The following is a 13,940-nucleotide window of genomic DNA, read 5'->3' on the forward strand; positions in this document are numbered from 1 at the left end:
ACTTATAACCTCCCACCTAAGGCGCCACCACCAGAGCCAACTGACCCGGATTATCAACCTAGGGTGGGTGATCTTCTCTGCTCCATATGATCAGCTGTTCAGACCAACGTAGATAACGGGGTATGGCCGGTTCAACAGAGTTGACTGCCCGCCTCTTAACCTTCCGGTCTCGCTTGTCCAAGCTAGTGGTAAAGACATGGTACTGTCCACCACTCAACTGCTTTGGGTTGCTCTGGTAACCCGACTGCTGCTGCTGCTGTTGGTTGTAACCACCCTGGTTGTTCCAATTATTTTGACCATTATTTCCGCCCGGATTACCATTAAACCCTGAACCGGAACTTCCTCCACCGTAGCCCGGCCCGGACCCTGAGCCATCGCCAGATTCGCGATCATACCGGAAATTATTAGAATTCTTGAACTCCTGCATAATAAAGCAATCCTTCCAAAGGTGGTTTGCTGGTTCCTCCTTCGTCCCATGTTTTGGACAGGGCTGGCTTAGCGTAGTTTAGGCGGTTTGGGTTAGGGTTGGGTGCCCCACTACGATTTCTTGGCCTACCCTTGCGTCGCTGGCCATTGTTCTGTGCATTGGTATTAGCCACAAAGTCCATGTTACCGTCCGCTTTACGCTTGCCTCCTCCGCCATTGCCTACCCAATGATGTTGCTGACCTTTGGAGCTGCTGTTCTTCTTTCCCTTTCCTGTCTTGTCATCATCAGATTCGGGATCCTTGGTACTATCAGAATCAGCATATTTCACCAAAGCGGCCATGAGAGTCCCCATGTCGGTGCAATGACGCTTCATCCGTCCCAACTTCAGCTTCAGGGGTCCAAACCGGCAGTTGCCCTCTAGGGTTAATACTGCGGTGTCAGCGTTGATGCGGTCTGAGGAGTGCAACACTTGTGAAACCCGGCGCACCCAATGAGTCGTTGATTCTCCTTCCTCCTGGACGCATGCAACTAAGTCCACTATCGACATAGGCTGTTTACAGGTATCTTTGAAATTGCTGATAAACCGGACCCGTAATTGGGCCCATGAACTGATAGAATTAGCCGGTAAGCTTTTTAACCAAGTATGGGCCGTTCCTTCGAGCATCATGGTGAAGTATTTTGCACACGCCGCGTCATCCACATCGAGCATCTCCATGGCCATCTCATAGCTCTCCACCCATGTCTCTGGAGGTTGATCCGCCGTGTAATTTGGTACCTTGCGCAGGCCTTTGAAATCCTTGGGCAGGCGCACATTACGTAAAGCGGGGATAAGGCAAGGCACCCCCAAAGAACTGGAAGTAACACCAGGTTTAGTCAAGGTGGTTGGATGAACCGGCGTGAGCTGCCGAGCCTGATGCTGTGCGGCTAACTCGGCCTCCCTGCACGCGCGGGCCCGGTCCACCACTCCCTGAGCGTCATCAGCACCACCCGCTGGGTTGTTGTCCTGGGGTGCCCCACGTCGTTCATTACTCGACACTGCTGGTTCATCCATATGTCTGTTATAGCTCCGGCTTGGACGAGGGGTCGAGTGGATCCGGTCGCGGCTGTACGAGTATGCTTCCTGTTGGGCCAAAGCGGTCCTTAGAAGTTCCTTGACCCGCCGTGTCTCTACTGCCTGCGGCGAGTCACCTTCAATTGGAATGGCCTCCAGCCGTGCAGCAGCGGCAACAAGATTGTCCATTGGGTTGGAGTAGTGACCCGGGGGTGTTAAAGCAGCCTGAGGTACAACGGTGTTTCGACGAGGCGGGTCGATTTGACGAGGCTGAACCGGTGCACCGGTCCCAGGGGCTTCTGCCCGGTTCCCCTCCAGCAGATTGCCGGCTCTTGGCCCTGGAGTGTTGAAAAGGTCTCTGGCCTCGAAAACCGGAGGTAAGCGGGATCGGTGCTTCCTCCTCATGACTTCATGTGATGCGCTCTGGTCTAACATAAGCCTGTAGGCCTGTGCGTCTAAAGCAGCCTGCTCTGCGGCCATCCTGGTGTCCTCAGCCGCCGTATCCGCTTTGGCCTGGGTGATCTGTTCCTTTATCCTTGCAATCTCCGTATTGTGAACATCCTGATCTGGCGGATTAACTTCCGCCATAAGCACAGCCAACGCATCAAATAGCTCTGATAGAACCTGAGCCGGCGGGCGCACAGGGCCTCCTGCCCCGGCGGCCGTCGCTGCTGCTGAACCGGAAATCGTTGCCGCAGCTGTCGAAGAATGAAGCGCTGCTTGTGTTCCGGCCATGAATATTCCAACCCGGTTGGGCAGATCAGAGGGGTCCGGAATACTGTCGCCATCGGAACAGCTCCCAATCCGGCCATCTTGTAGCTGATAAAGAGATTCGGTTTCTCCGGTCGAAGATTCGTCACCGGAACAAATGACAGTTGCCCCGCGAAATCCCGATCCGTCCTCATGACTTCCTCCATGGATGACTCCCACGAAGGCATGCTTCATGGCCGGTTTAACCCGGGCGGATTGCGCACGCTGAGCCATCTCGACGAGGTCGGTGCAGATGTCCGGCTCAGGGCCCGGTTCACCGATCTTACCAATGAAAACGTGAATGCTACCAAAGGGGACCCGGTACCCGTACTCAACTGAGCCGGCCTCGGGGCCCCAGCCTGCGTCGTCGATGTAGAGCCTGCCGCGACGACTCTTAGTCATCCGGCCTACAGCATAGCCCTTGAGTCCTTCAAAGCGGCCCTCCAAGAACCGGAAACCATCGTGCGATAGCCCCACGGTGGGCGCCAACTGTCGTGGTTTTGTCACGGCAGATGTCCTAGAGAAAGGACTTAGTTGTGGAGTCATCGCGACGGGTTAGCTTGAAGGGGTTAAAGCGGACACAAGGACGCAAGAGAGTTTATACTAGTTCGGCCCCTTCAATGAAGGTAAAAGCCTACGTCTAGTTGTGATGGAATTGATGGGGTTTCGATGACTAGGAAGCAAACAAGCTTCGCCTATGTCTCGAGTTGTTGTCTGTCCTCCCCGAACCGCCGCCAGGTCACCCCCTTATATACACGGGTGACGCCCGCCGGTTTAGAGAGTCCCAACACCGGTTCATACTCGTATCCGGGTTGGTCCCTCCTTGTTCCTAACTTACAGTACAAGTATATGCACAAACGTCGATGTACGGCTACAGGTTGTAAACCGACTACGGGCCCTGGGCCTTTATCTGCCTCTTTAGGCTTTAACACCTTTGATCTACTGATGAAGTTAATCCGGCCCAGGTAGGCCGGTTTATGCCCAATAGTAATATCCCCAACAACTGTCGTATGGGCAGCAAGCTCATCACCATTTTCCCTTGCATTAGCACCATCTCCATGCTGACCAATCCTGTCCTCCAGTCCGAGCCCATCCCTTATTTCCGAGAATGGTTCCATTTGGACCAGGCAATCCTTGATGAGAGTCATGAATTTGCCATATGCTTCCACGCTTGCATCGCCCATTCGAACCAACTCCATGGCATGCATATACATATTGAAATGCCTGAAGCTGAAAGGATTGTTGTGAGCATTATCTCTCTAATATTGAGTAAGGTGGGCTGGCAGTATGTCCCGTGCGTCCCTGGTCCATCGCTTCACAATGTGTTTTTGCGGTATCTCTGTAACACGGATGAAATCCAGCACCTGCAATGGTCAGTTTTCATGTCTTAGTACACAGCAGATTGCACGCATTGTACACATATCTACAATAAGAGTTGCTTAATTTTCAGCAGTTACCATACCTTCACAACATGGCTGCAAAGCAGCCCCATGTGTGCAAATTGCCCACACTCACAGTCATATTCATCACCTCCTTCAAGAACAGCTACCTTATATGACACCCTACACCACTTCTCCCTCCTAGCAGCATCGGTATGAATGGCAAGATACAATTTTCCTTTCTCCAGCTCCTCCACTTGGTATGCGCCGCACTCATAAAGAATATGTCCAAACTGCTCGAACATAGCTCGCGTGTATATCTTACCAACATGCCTCTCTATAGCTAAGTTTGCTCTGTACAGCGGTCTACCCTGAAACATAGATGCATCAAAATCAGTGATCATGTTACTACCACACAGCAAGTCGCCATTACAAAATATGACTTACTATCTGTGTCCGCTTCTCCTTGTAGTTCTCCTCGGCTTCCCTATCAAATTGTAGTCTCATGTATTTCTTCACAAACATATGCATGGGACAACCAGGTGGTACGTAGTTCTTCAACATGTGGTTTGCACTTTCACTGCGCCGGGTGCTGCTCATCTTAGCACAAAAAACTCCTTTAAAATAAGGCTTCGCCCACTTGTGTCTTATGTCATACAACTGCCTCATGTAGTCATGTGTCTTCAAACTATATTTCTCCACCAAGATCTTCCAAGCTTCCTCGAATTCATCGATTGTAAGCATGTGATTTACTACCTTGTGAAATTCTGCCCTAAACTCGCTCTTCTTCGAGTACAGCGATTCAAGTGATTCTTTTGCCTTCTTCAGCACATGCCACTTGCACCAACGGTGTGCCGTCTGCGGCATCACATTTTTAATGGTGACCTCCATAGCCCGGCATTGATCTGCAAAACATCACACATCGCTGTTAGACAACAATGATTTCGAAACAACTACATGCATTGTTAGTACAGATAGTTCCTTTACAACTAGGCATCACACCTGTTAGAATTTTCCTCGGTGCAGTCCCACCCATCATCCTAATGAATTCTGTGAAAACCCACTCAAATGTCTCCACCTTTTCATCACGGACAAGAACACCGGCCAGGATGATGCTCTGGAAATGATTATTCACACCCACAAACAGACCAAATGGCATGTTGTACAGGTTTGTTCTGTATGTTGTATCAAAGGTTACGACATCTCCAAAGAATGTGTATTGCAACCTGCTGCTCCCATTTGCCCACATAAGAGTTGCTATCCGACCATCCTCATCTGCTTGCACACGATAGGTGAAGTGAGGATCTCTTGAGCCCAGCTCTGCAAACACCTCCATGGTCTTCCTCACATCATCCTCCGACTGTTCTCTATTTATTTTACCACACAAATTCTTCAGAGCTCTTTTTGTGAAAGGCACCTTTTCCATTGAACCAAAGAAGCTTCCAATTATGCTGTGCACTTTGGCTAGGTTAACATTGTTTTGTCGCAACTGCTCGACCAAGTCTCTGCTGTAAGCATCGATGTGCTTGTGTGAAGGCCAGTGTATTGTCTGCCCATATGTAGGAGATAGCGAATGGTTGTGCTGCTCATGGTGCTCAGCTATGTACCAACCATTGTCCTTTGTGCGAAGCAGTCTTATTAATGCCGGGCATTCACAACGGCATGATCTTGTGTTTTCCACACCCGGTTTACCCTGCATAAAACAGTAATGCAATCATAGACGTGTCAGGTTACACGAACCACAGAACAACAACACATGTATGAAAGTAATCCATATAATTATAGAAATGCATACCGCACACCCGCAAACAATTTCCTGCATGCACTTTATTCTCTCCACATTCAGCCTACTCTTCACATATCTTATTCCAAACCCCTTCTCCCACGAGTAGAGATTGTAGAAGTCATAGGCCTCCCCAAGTGTATCAAAGCTTGTGCCCAGTTCTGGCACAACCACAATGCTTCCAGGCTTGTCACCAAACCCCCGAATTGCTTTCTCAAGGGCACTGGTTTGCCCAGGGCAAGGAGCCCTGCCAGGAGCAGCAGCTCCAATTTTAACCCTGCATTTCAAGGATTATTCACATCAACATCATGATGGATGTTTAACTCAAAACTGCATTTTCTGGAATCTTGCCATATAAATTATGTTCTTCCAGTTCATCACACTCTTTTTATATACAATGCCTCGCCAACGCCCCAAGACTGCTATCCTTTATATTGTCCCAGTACAGCTATGGTGTCAGGGGTAACATACACACCAATCCTAATTGTTATCCATACGATTCCTATATCAGTCTTTCATAATCCCCAAAATATGCAACTGAAAATTATCTACATGCCTGATCACTAATATTTTCACCCTGTCTAACCAACTAACTTTTAGTCCAGCCTACATTTTCTGTTTGCCCCCATGTTTTATAAGTTTTGGTATACCAGTTATTTCATACCAGATTAGGTGTGCATACCATGCATCATAATTTAGTTTTTGCAAAACAGAGCATCACTACTGCGCCGGTCATATTTTCTAATTTGTAGGTTGCAGATTGTGAATCGCCAGCTGGTATGAAAACACAGAGGCATCTCCCCAGGGCAAGGGAGACTAATGGTTCGCTCTTTTCTTCGTCGGTTCAGTAGTTGTACGACGCAAACAGTCAGCACTATAAATAAAGGAAAAAATTAATATAATCGTGAAATGCTTGTCTTCATAATATATTTGTAGTGGGAATAAATGCATCATATTTTTGTAGTGGGAATAAATGAATTAAATATATTAATAGAATCAAAATGTATGAACTGATAATTTCCAAATGGTGCATAGTTGGATGTGGCTATCATCGATTTCGAGACAATTGTGCATGCGACTCACATCATTCAACTACCAGTTGACCCACCAGCAAAGTCAGGTCAGTGCCGGTGTTGTATGTGCGCAAACGTTGATCACAACAAGAAATACTTGTACATGGAATTTGACAGTACTGATGAAAGCCGTGTTGAGGCACAGCAGAACACATAAGATTGTACTGCTGTAGCCTTAGGGCATGACAAATGATTTGTTATTTGATTCGATTTTTTTCCCGCATGTCTATGCATCCTAGAGCAGAGAAGAACAGAACAATCCCCAGTGCAAGAAATTGTACAGTCAGAGGTTACCTGCGAGTCCAGCCTGGTGTTTTCGGATCAACTTGGCCAATGGATTGCTCAGACGCCTGCGGTTCATCATCCCGCTCAGCCGCAGCTGCCCCATCCACCGCACAGGTCTGCCCGTCAACGCTTATAGTGGCCATGGGGGACAGCTCCTCCGTCACTGTCGCAACCGCTGGGTAGTGCACCGGCTCCATTGGCAACTGGTTGTCATTCACCTCCTCCATCACCGCGGACCTGCAGTCCAACAAATCCATTATGGATCAGGACCACTTACACAATGAACAATCATAATCACTGTGGACAACTGATTGGGGGCGGGGCAAGAGTACGGGGGGTGAGGGATTTTTGCCTTACCTCCTAATTGGTTGCATCAGGAACTCCATCGACGATACTCGCCGCCGTGCACTCCTTCTTCCGCAGATCTCTGCCGGCGTCAATGGCGGACACAAGAAAGACTGGCGAGAGGTGGGAGACAGCGGCGCTGTTTGCCTCTGTAGCCATTTACTGGCCAGGCCTGCGCCTACTGACGGAGATTCGCTTTCCTGAGCCACGGATCAGGTAACCAGCTGACGTCCCGAGCCACGGCTCAGGGGAAAGGCAGTCACGGCGCCATCTGCGGGCTCCGTCCCGACGCGGCGTACACGGCGACAGTACGCCGTATTCCATCCCCTCGCGATTTAATGCCGCTCGACGCGCTGGCTGCGTAATTCAGCGACGCACATCCCAATGCGCTATCGACTGGTCATGATAAAGTGCTCACTTGTGCTCGCGAGCAGAACAGCCGCTTCCGGTTTTCTCTGCCTTCCGTCGGTGCCGCTGGTGGTCCGCCTTTTCTCCAATGGCCTTAGAGCCATGGCGGCACGGTGGATCTTGGTTTTTGCCGGCAGGATGGCTCGGTATCTAGACGTTTCTTTGAGTTTTGTCAGAGTTTGTGTCCTGTTTGGGAAGACGTGACGACGGTGGCTCCTTGAAGATGGAATAAAGTTCTCCTCGCCTAGCCTTCGTCCCAGTGGTGCCTCTAGCATCGTTGATGTGCGTGTGGAAGTGTGTGCCCGACGGATATGTCCTTGATGGATTTGCTCGTAGTTCGTCTACATTCGTGTGTCTTTAGTTGGATCCTTCAGATCTATGCTACTCTTCAATATCTACGGTTGATGTTTTGGTGCGTTGGTCCTATGGTGCGTTAACACGACGATTTTCCGACTGTCTACTACAACAAGTTTTACCCCGCTCCGGCTAGGGAGGAGCGCTTGCGGCGACGCGTCTTCGGCTCGCTTCAGTGCTCTACGGATCTGGTTGTAATTTTTATTTTTATTTTTGTGTTTGTTGTACTGCCATAATTAAAAATGAATAAATCGACAATTTTCCACAGAATAAAATAAATGAGTTGACCTACCTGCCATTCCAATCGGTTCAGACGCGAAATCATGACCGGCAGATAAAGGGCTTCTCGATCTGGTACGTGGACCACGTGCGCGCCCTTCCGTTCAACCCGGTCATCTTCGAGTGAAGTCTATTTTAAACCCTGAGGTTGTAGAGCACGCCATGAATGAACCTTGACGTCCAAATCCCTGAAATTGATACCCTGACTTCTTCAATCCCGATTGTTTTTGACCTTTAGGCCGTATTCAAACAGAAAAGGCCGGGATGAGTGAATTATGTAGCACATGTTTTGGGGGCCCACCTGTCAGCATGAGAAAGAAATAGAGAAATATTTAATATTTAAATTTTAAACTAGAGAACTCTGGGTTCGAGTCGTGCACGTCCTAAGCCTGCGCTGGTGCATGCGCACGCTGCTGCGTCGCTGAACCTGGCTGTGGCACTGCGAATGGAGCAGGCGGCGACGGGGATCATGGAGACGTGCCTGAGTGCGGCTACCCGTGCGTGGCCTAATGTCGTTGTTGACTAGGCCCCGATCGCTCTACGGCGACTACTTTCCGGCGGTCGAATGCGTACGTACACTGGAGAAGTAGTATGACATGTGGATTGCTTTCCGGCGAGACGTGCTCAGGAGAAAACACTAACGTACGTAGCAAGCTGGCTACCAAAGCTTGCTGTATTGATCTTGAGGCTAGCTAGTTGATCAATGGGGCAATATTTTCGTTTTGCCAGGTAGCTAGCTATGCACGTATAGCAAACTACCACTCGACAATCCTTGATTGATCTGACGTAGCCGCTGATCCGCCAAGTACCGGCGTCCTCCGGTCCTCGAGTCACCGTCACCGGCGAGTGCTCCATTGGCAGCCCCACGTCACCGCGCAGGGATGGAGGAGCAGCAGCAGTCAACAGCGAGATGGCCTGCGGGTTTAAAGCAGCTGGACGGGCGGCCAGTGAAGGCGGTCATCGGCGCAGACCGTGGAGGCGCGGTCGTCGGCCGTGCATGCCCTGCGCCGCTGCGCGTGCTCGGGAGGAGGGAGAAGGGAGACGAAGGAGGAAAGAGAAGAAGGCGGCGGCGCTGCGGTGTCCTCGCCAGCGACGGCGAGCCGTGCCTGCGTGGGGCAGTGGTCGAGCGCGAGCTCGCCAGGGGCACGGGCGGGGTCGAACGTCTCTGGCGGCGGCGGATCGAACAAGAACGGGAGGAAGGAGATGGACTAGGCAGAGGAATTTTTTTTAGGTATGGAGAGGCTAGTCAATAACTTGGTCAAAGATAGCAATCTCGGTCTGTGAATGCAACGTGATCAAATCCACTCCTTAAACTGCCTGAAGGTTTGTTTAGACCGGGATCGATAAGGTTAGGGTACCAATTTCAGGGATTCAAACATCGAGGTTTATCTACGTCGTGCTCTACAATATTAAGGTTTAAAATAAACTTAACTCGTCATCTTCACATGTATCGGCATCGCACGGCGGGCAGGCCCAGCTTGCAGATAATTCATTGCAGCGGTGTGCCCCATCGCAGCGACCCCAAATCCGGTTGACGGGACGATCACGGGAACTAGGCTCTGCCGGTTACGGACGGAACGGATCAATCATCAATCAACCATGGTCCATGGCATCCAACGCCCGACGCCCATCTTATTATAGCAACTCCAGTGAAAGAAAAAAAATGCCTACTTGGCTTAATCATCAGGTTGTAGCCATCGTGGCCAGACAGTATGATCGTGCTCTTGTGCTTATAGTTAAATAGTTAATTAACAGAAAGTCTTTGCTATTTCCCCTCAAAAAAAATGTCTTTGCTATTGCACAGTCGCAAAAAGAAAACCTTGAGCACGCTGCCACCCTCCTTCCATACGGGCGGAGCACAAATAAGTAAACCCGCACGGGGCCACCGTCCAGCGACTCCGTTTTGGGAGTTCCCACGGAAGGATACAGAAATGCAGACGTGCAGGTAAAACCTTCCCGTCAAATCCCATCTATACCTCTCCAGATCCACGCATGGATGAAGACGCCTTCCCGGCCTTGTCAGCATCCGCCCTATACACCAACCCGAGTCGTCCACACACCACATCAACGGACCCGAAGCCAAAGAGGCGAAAGCAAAAGCCAAGACTCGGCTTTCCTCTCGCTCGCTGCTCGCTGCTCTCTGCTCTAGGCCGCGCGCAGGGCACACGCTTCTCCTCACTCCCCCGCCTCTCGTCGTGCCTCCATCGAGGCGAGCTGCTTCCAGCCGGCCAGGCAGACAGAGAGTGAGCCACCCCTGCCCGGGACCAGAGGAGAAAGAAGGCAGGCAGGGCGAGATGGCGGGCGCGCTGGGCGTGAAGGCGACGCCCTTCACCTACGCGGCGCACGCGCTGGGCGCGGCGGCGGCGGCCATGGTGCTCGTCTGGTGCATCCACTTCCGCGGCGGCCTCGCCCTCGAGGCCGTCAACAAGAACCTCATCTTCAACGTGAGTCGTCGCTCTGTTTTCTTCTTCTTCTTTTCCCCTGTTGCAAACCGCCCCCGTCGGATAGGCACAGGCTTACGATCGCTTCAGTTGCAAGTCACATCACCGTGGAAGCTTTAGGGACAGAGAGAATTATTCGGTATACCTCCCTTGAGGTTGTAGGGAAATATTATTCTTCACCCCGGCCCCGTATCACATGAATAGCCTCGCCTCAGCTCTGGCTTCGAGCTGTTGGTTTCTTGGCTTGTGTCCGATTGATTCACTGTGCTAAAACGTCTTACATTTAGAAACGGAGGTGGTAAATTGAACTGTTAAAACATCTTACGTTTTGGAACAGAGGTAGTGGTATCTAGGGGAGAACCATGCTCGAAATGGGGATCGGGGGGACAAGCAAAAATGCTGCAATTGAGAAATTCAACTGCTCTTGAATCTCGATTGCCCTGCAGCTAGCTCATGTTCCTTGTCAATGAATGTTCTGGCACTTGTAGATCAGAATTTAATTGGACCCAATAAAATAGCGGTGAGACTTCAAAGCATGATAAGATTGGACAGAGCACGTGGAAAGCCATCCTTATCCTCAGATTTATATTTTTGCACAGGAGCCTAATTAAATTCTCTGCCCTCTTGCCTGTCAGTCCCGAAAGGATCACTGAAAAACCCAGACTGGGTTGATTGATGCTGTTTAAATTAGGATTTATGGCCGTAGTGTGGCATAATTTAACTTAATTGCCGTTGTTATTTCGAGACCATCAGTTCAATTGTTCATATTTTTCTTGTGCTGTAAAATGCAGGTTCACCCCGTTCTTATGCTGATCGGCTTCATTATCCTTGGCAGTGAAGGTAAGGCTAAAGAACCGTACAAGAATTCCCTGATCTTTTTTTGCCTCTGTCGGTGGTACTGTACAGTGTACACATCTACTAGAACACAGATCGGTTTATTCTCTCAAATAATCCGTCCTGGCAGCCATAATGGTCTACAAGGTATTTCCGGGACTGAGCCACGACACGGCCAAGCTGACCCACCTGATCCTCCACGCGATCGCCATCGTCCTCGGCGCCGTCGGGATCTACTGCGCCTTCAAGTTCCACAACGAGAGCGGGATCGCTAACCTCTACAGCCTGCACTCCTGGCTCGGGATCGGAGCCATTTCTCTCTACGGAATCCAGGTAACTCGAACCGGCCGTTGCCATGGCCTGCGCATGCAGGATTTTGCAGAGTTTTCTTCCGGCGGATCGGCTAATGTAAGGTGTGCTCGATCTGCAGTGGATATTTGGGTTCGTGACGTTCTTCTTCCCCGGCGCGGCGCCGGACGTGAGGCGCGGGGCTCTGCCGTGGCACGCGCTCTTCGGGCTCTTCGTCTACGTGCTCACGCTGGCCACGGCGGAGCTCGGGTTCCTGGAGAAGATGACGTTCCTGCAGAGCTCCGGGCTCGACAAGTACGGCCCGGAGGCGCTCCTCGTCAACTTCACGGCCCTCGTCGTCGTGCTCTTCGGTGCCGCCGTGGTCGTCGCTGCCGTCGCTCCCGCGGCTAAGGTGGAGGAGCCGGAGGGATATGCTCCGATCCCAGTCATCGGGTAGGAGCATCCTAGTACTACGTGGCTACGTGCTACTAATCGTCGAAGTCGAACGTCCAGAAGCGAGACCGCGTGTGCGATTGGTTCCACGAGATCGGGTGTAAGCACAGAATTCACGTCCGGTTTGTGTGTATCAGCTGAACCGTACGATTTGATTACTGAAAACTGCAGTGGTACCTTTGAAAGATCATGAAATGGCTTGATGAGTTGATTGTTTTTATAAAGGACGTTTTATATCGACCCATAATGTACTACTCCCTCCCTTCCGAATTACTTGTCGCAGGTATGGATGTATCTAGATGTATTTTAGTTCTAGATACATCCATTTCTACGACAAGTAATTTGGAACGGAGAGAGTAGCAAGCATCAAAGATACAAATACAGCGAGCACACAATTGACATGTGTATGATTAAGAAAAAGAAGGATGCACATGGGCAATAGGCTTGCGATAGCATTCCAGGTGAACATTTTACCCCCTATCGTCCCACGACTAGGATTTCCTCTTCCTCCGCCGATGTCGTCGCCACTAGAGTTCATCTCTCTCCCGCAGAAGTTGCCTCTACGCAACCCCCTCATGGATTCTCCTCGATGGGGTTTCTCATAGATAGGCTGCTCTAGTCACCTTGCTAGGTTTTTGAGACCGCCATCTTCTGCTTGTCATGGCCGCATAGCCACTGGCGGAGCCAGGAAATGTGGATCAGGATGGCCAAGTGCCGTCAAAGTATGTTAAGGAGGGCTAAAGCATAGAAAAATAGATTTTTAGCATCAAAATATTGCTAATTATGCACTGTTCATCAGTGAATCAACAGCAAATTCCCAATGTCAGGGGGGCCAGGGCCCCTGCTGGTCCCCCTGTCTCCGCCACTACGCATAGCTAGCATGATCGGCAAGGGAAAAGGACAAGGTTACTGTCACTTCTCATTCCCGTTCATCTTGGTTTTTTTTCCATAATTAAATTAATTTGTGCCTATAGGACTACAAAATTAGAACCGCAGAAACAACATACATAGAATTGTAATCAGGGAATACTCCTATTTGTGACCTACGATACAAGTTTTTGCATCGTTTATCCTCTCTAGAAGTAGAAAGATTTAGTTCATTAAAGCTAGAATTGCTCTGTGCATTTGCTTTATGTGGCAATAAATTGTTCAAAGACCCCTGCCTGTTGTCTTGACTTCACTTCAGTGTTCACACAAGAAACAACCCCCCCCCCCCCCCCCCCGCCCCGGGCTAGAATCAGGGCTTCGTCAATGATCACAACAATGAGTTGCTAGAAATTATGGAATTGGAGATGAGGAATTTGACAATGTAGTATTTGAGGACAAAAAGGATGTGCCAAAGGAAGTGGATGTCTCTTGTTAGTGTTCATACTTGAAATCACTTCATACTATTAGTTCTATGCAGGAACATGGACATTGAAGGAGTCCGACACAAAGAGATCAAGTGGAGGGCTCTATCACGGTCCAGTGTCATCGCTTGGGAGATTGGCTAAATGTTTCTGAAGCTAGTCCATGGTTATTCCGTGACTTCGTTGTCATCGTCACGCCCTACGATGGACTGGCCCTGTCTGGGTCGATCAAGCTAGACAAAGTCATTGTGTGGGTGCAGATACACAAGCTACTAGATGGATACATAACACAGTCTCTTGTTATAAATCTCGCAAAACGCATTGGGGTGCGGGGGGTGGGGGGAGGTTGACACCATCGAAACTAAGCTACATGAATTGAAAAATTCATACGAGTTAGAGTCAAGCTTGATGTTAATGTGCCATTGACTTAGGTGGTACCAT

At 50.0% G+C, this 13,940-nt stretch overlaps 2 protein-coding genes across 2 annotated transcripts; one reads left to right on the top strand and one right to left on the bottom strand.

Annotated features, from left to right (window-relative positions):
- Positions 1–3,487: 3,487 nt before the first annotated feature.
- On the bottom strand, positions 3,488–7,134 carry LOC147986138 (protein FAR1-RELATED SEQUENCE 5-like). Its single transcript, XM_087544493.1, has 7 exons — positions 7,106–7,134; positions 6,758–6,985; positions 5,403–5,667; positions 4,610–5,300; positions 4,055–4,512; positions 3,691–3,978; positions 3,488–3,592 (listed from the first exon to the last, which is right to left on the bottom strand). The coding sequence occupies exons 1-7, from the start codon at positions 7,132–7,134 to the stop codon at positions 3,488–3,490; spliced, it is 2,064 nt and encodes a 687-aa protein (XP_087400619.1).
- A 3,046-nt stretch (positions 7,135–10,180) lies between these two features.
- Positions 10,181–12,390, top strand: LOC125539028 (putative ascorbate-specific transmembrane electron transporter 2). Its single transcript, XM_048702389.2, has 4 exons — positions 10,181–10,578; positions 11,367–11,415; positions 11,540–11,742; positions 11,840–12,390. Exons 1-4 carry the CDS (start codon positions 10,429–10,431, stop codon positions 12,152–12,154), a joined length of 717 nt encoding a protein of 238 aa, XP_048558346.1. The 5' UTR covers positions 10,181–10,428; the 3' UTR covers positions 12,155–12,390.
- Positions 12,391–13,940: the final 1,550 nt, after the last annotated feature.

The sequence above is a fragment of the Triticum urartu genome, chromosome 2A (assembly GCF_056163025.1).
Source record: "Triticum urartu cultivar PI428250 chromosome 2A, HENAU_Tu73, whole genome shotgun sequence".
Lineage (NCBI taxonomy): Eukaryota > Viridiplantae > Streptophyta > Magnoliopsida > Poales > Poaceae > Triticum > Triticum urartu.

Coding starts and splice junctions, on each gene's coding strand:
- LOC147986138 (XM_087544493.1), bottom strand. CDS start 7,134: ATGGAGTTCCTGATGCAACCAATTAGGAG. Junction 5,668..6,757: donor ACACCAGGCTGGACTCGCAG/GTAACCTCTGAC, acceptor CTTGAAATGCAG/GGTTAAAATTGGAGCTGCTG. Junction 5,301..5,402: donor AAATTGTTTGCGGGTGTGCG/GTATGCATTTCT, acceptor TGTTTTATGCAG/GGTAAACCGGGTGTGGAAAA.
- LOC125539028 (XM_048702389.2), top strand. CDS start 10,429: ATGGCGGGCGCGCTGGGCGTGAAGGCGACGCCCTTCACCTACGCGGCG. Junction 10,579..11,366: donor ACAAGAACCTCATCTTCAAC/GTGAGTCGTCGC, acceptor TGTAAAATGCAG/GTTCACCCCGTTCTTATGCT. Junction 11,743..11,839: donor TTTCTCTCTACGGAATCCAG/GTAACTCGAACC, acceptor CTCGATCTGCAG/TGGATATTTGGGTTCGTGAC.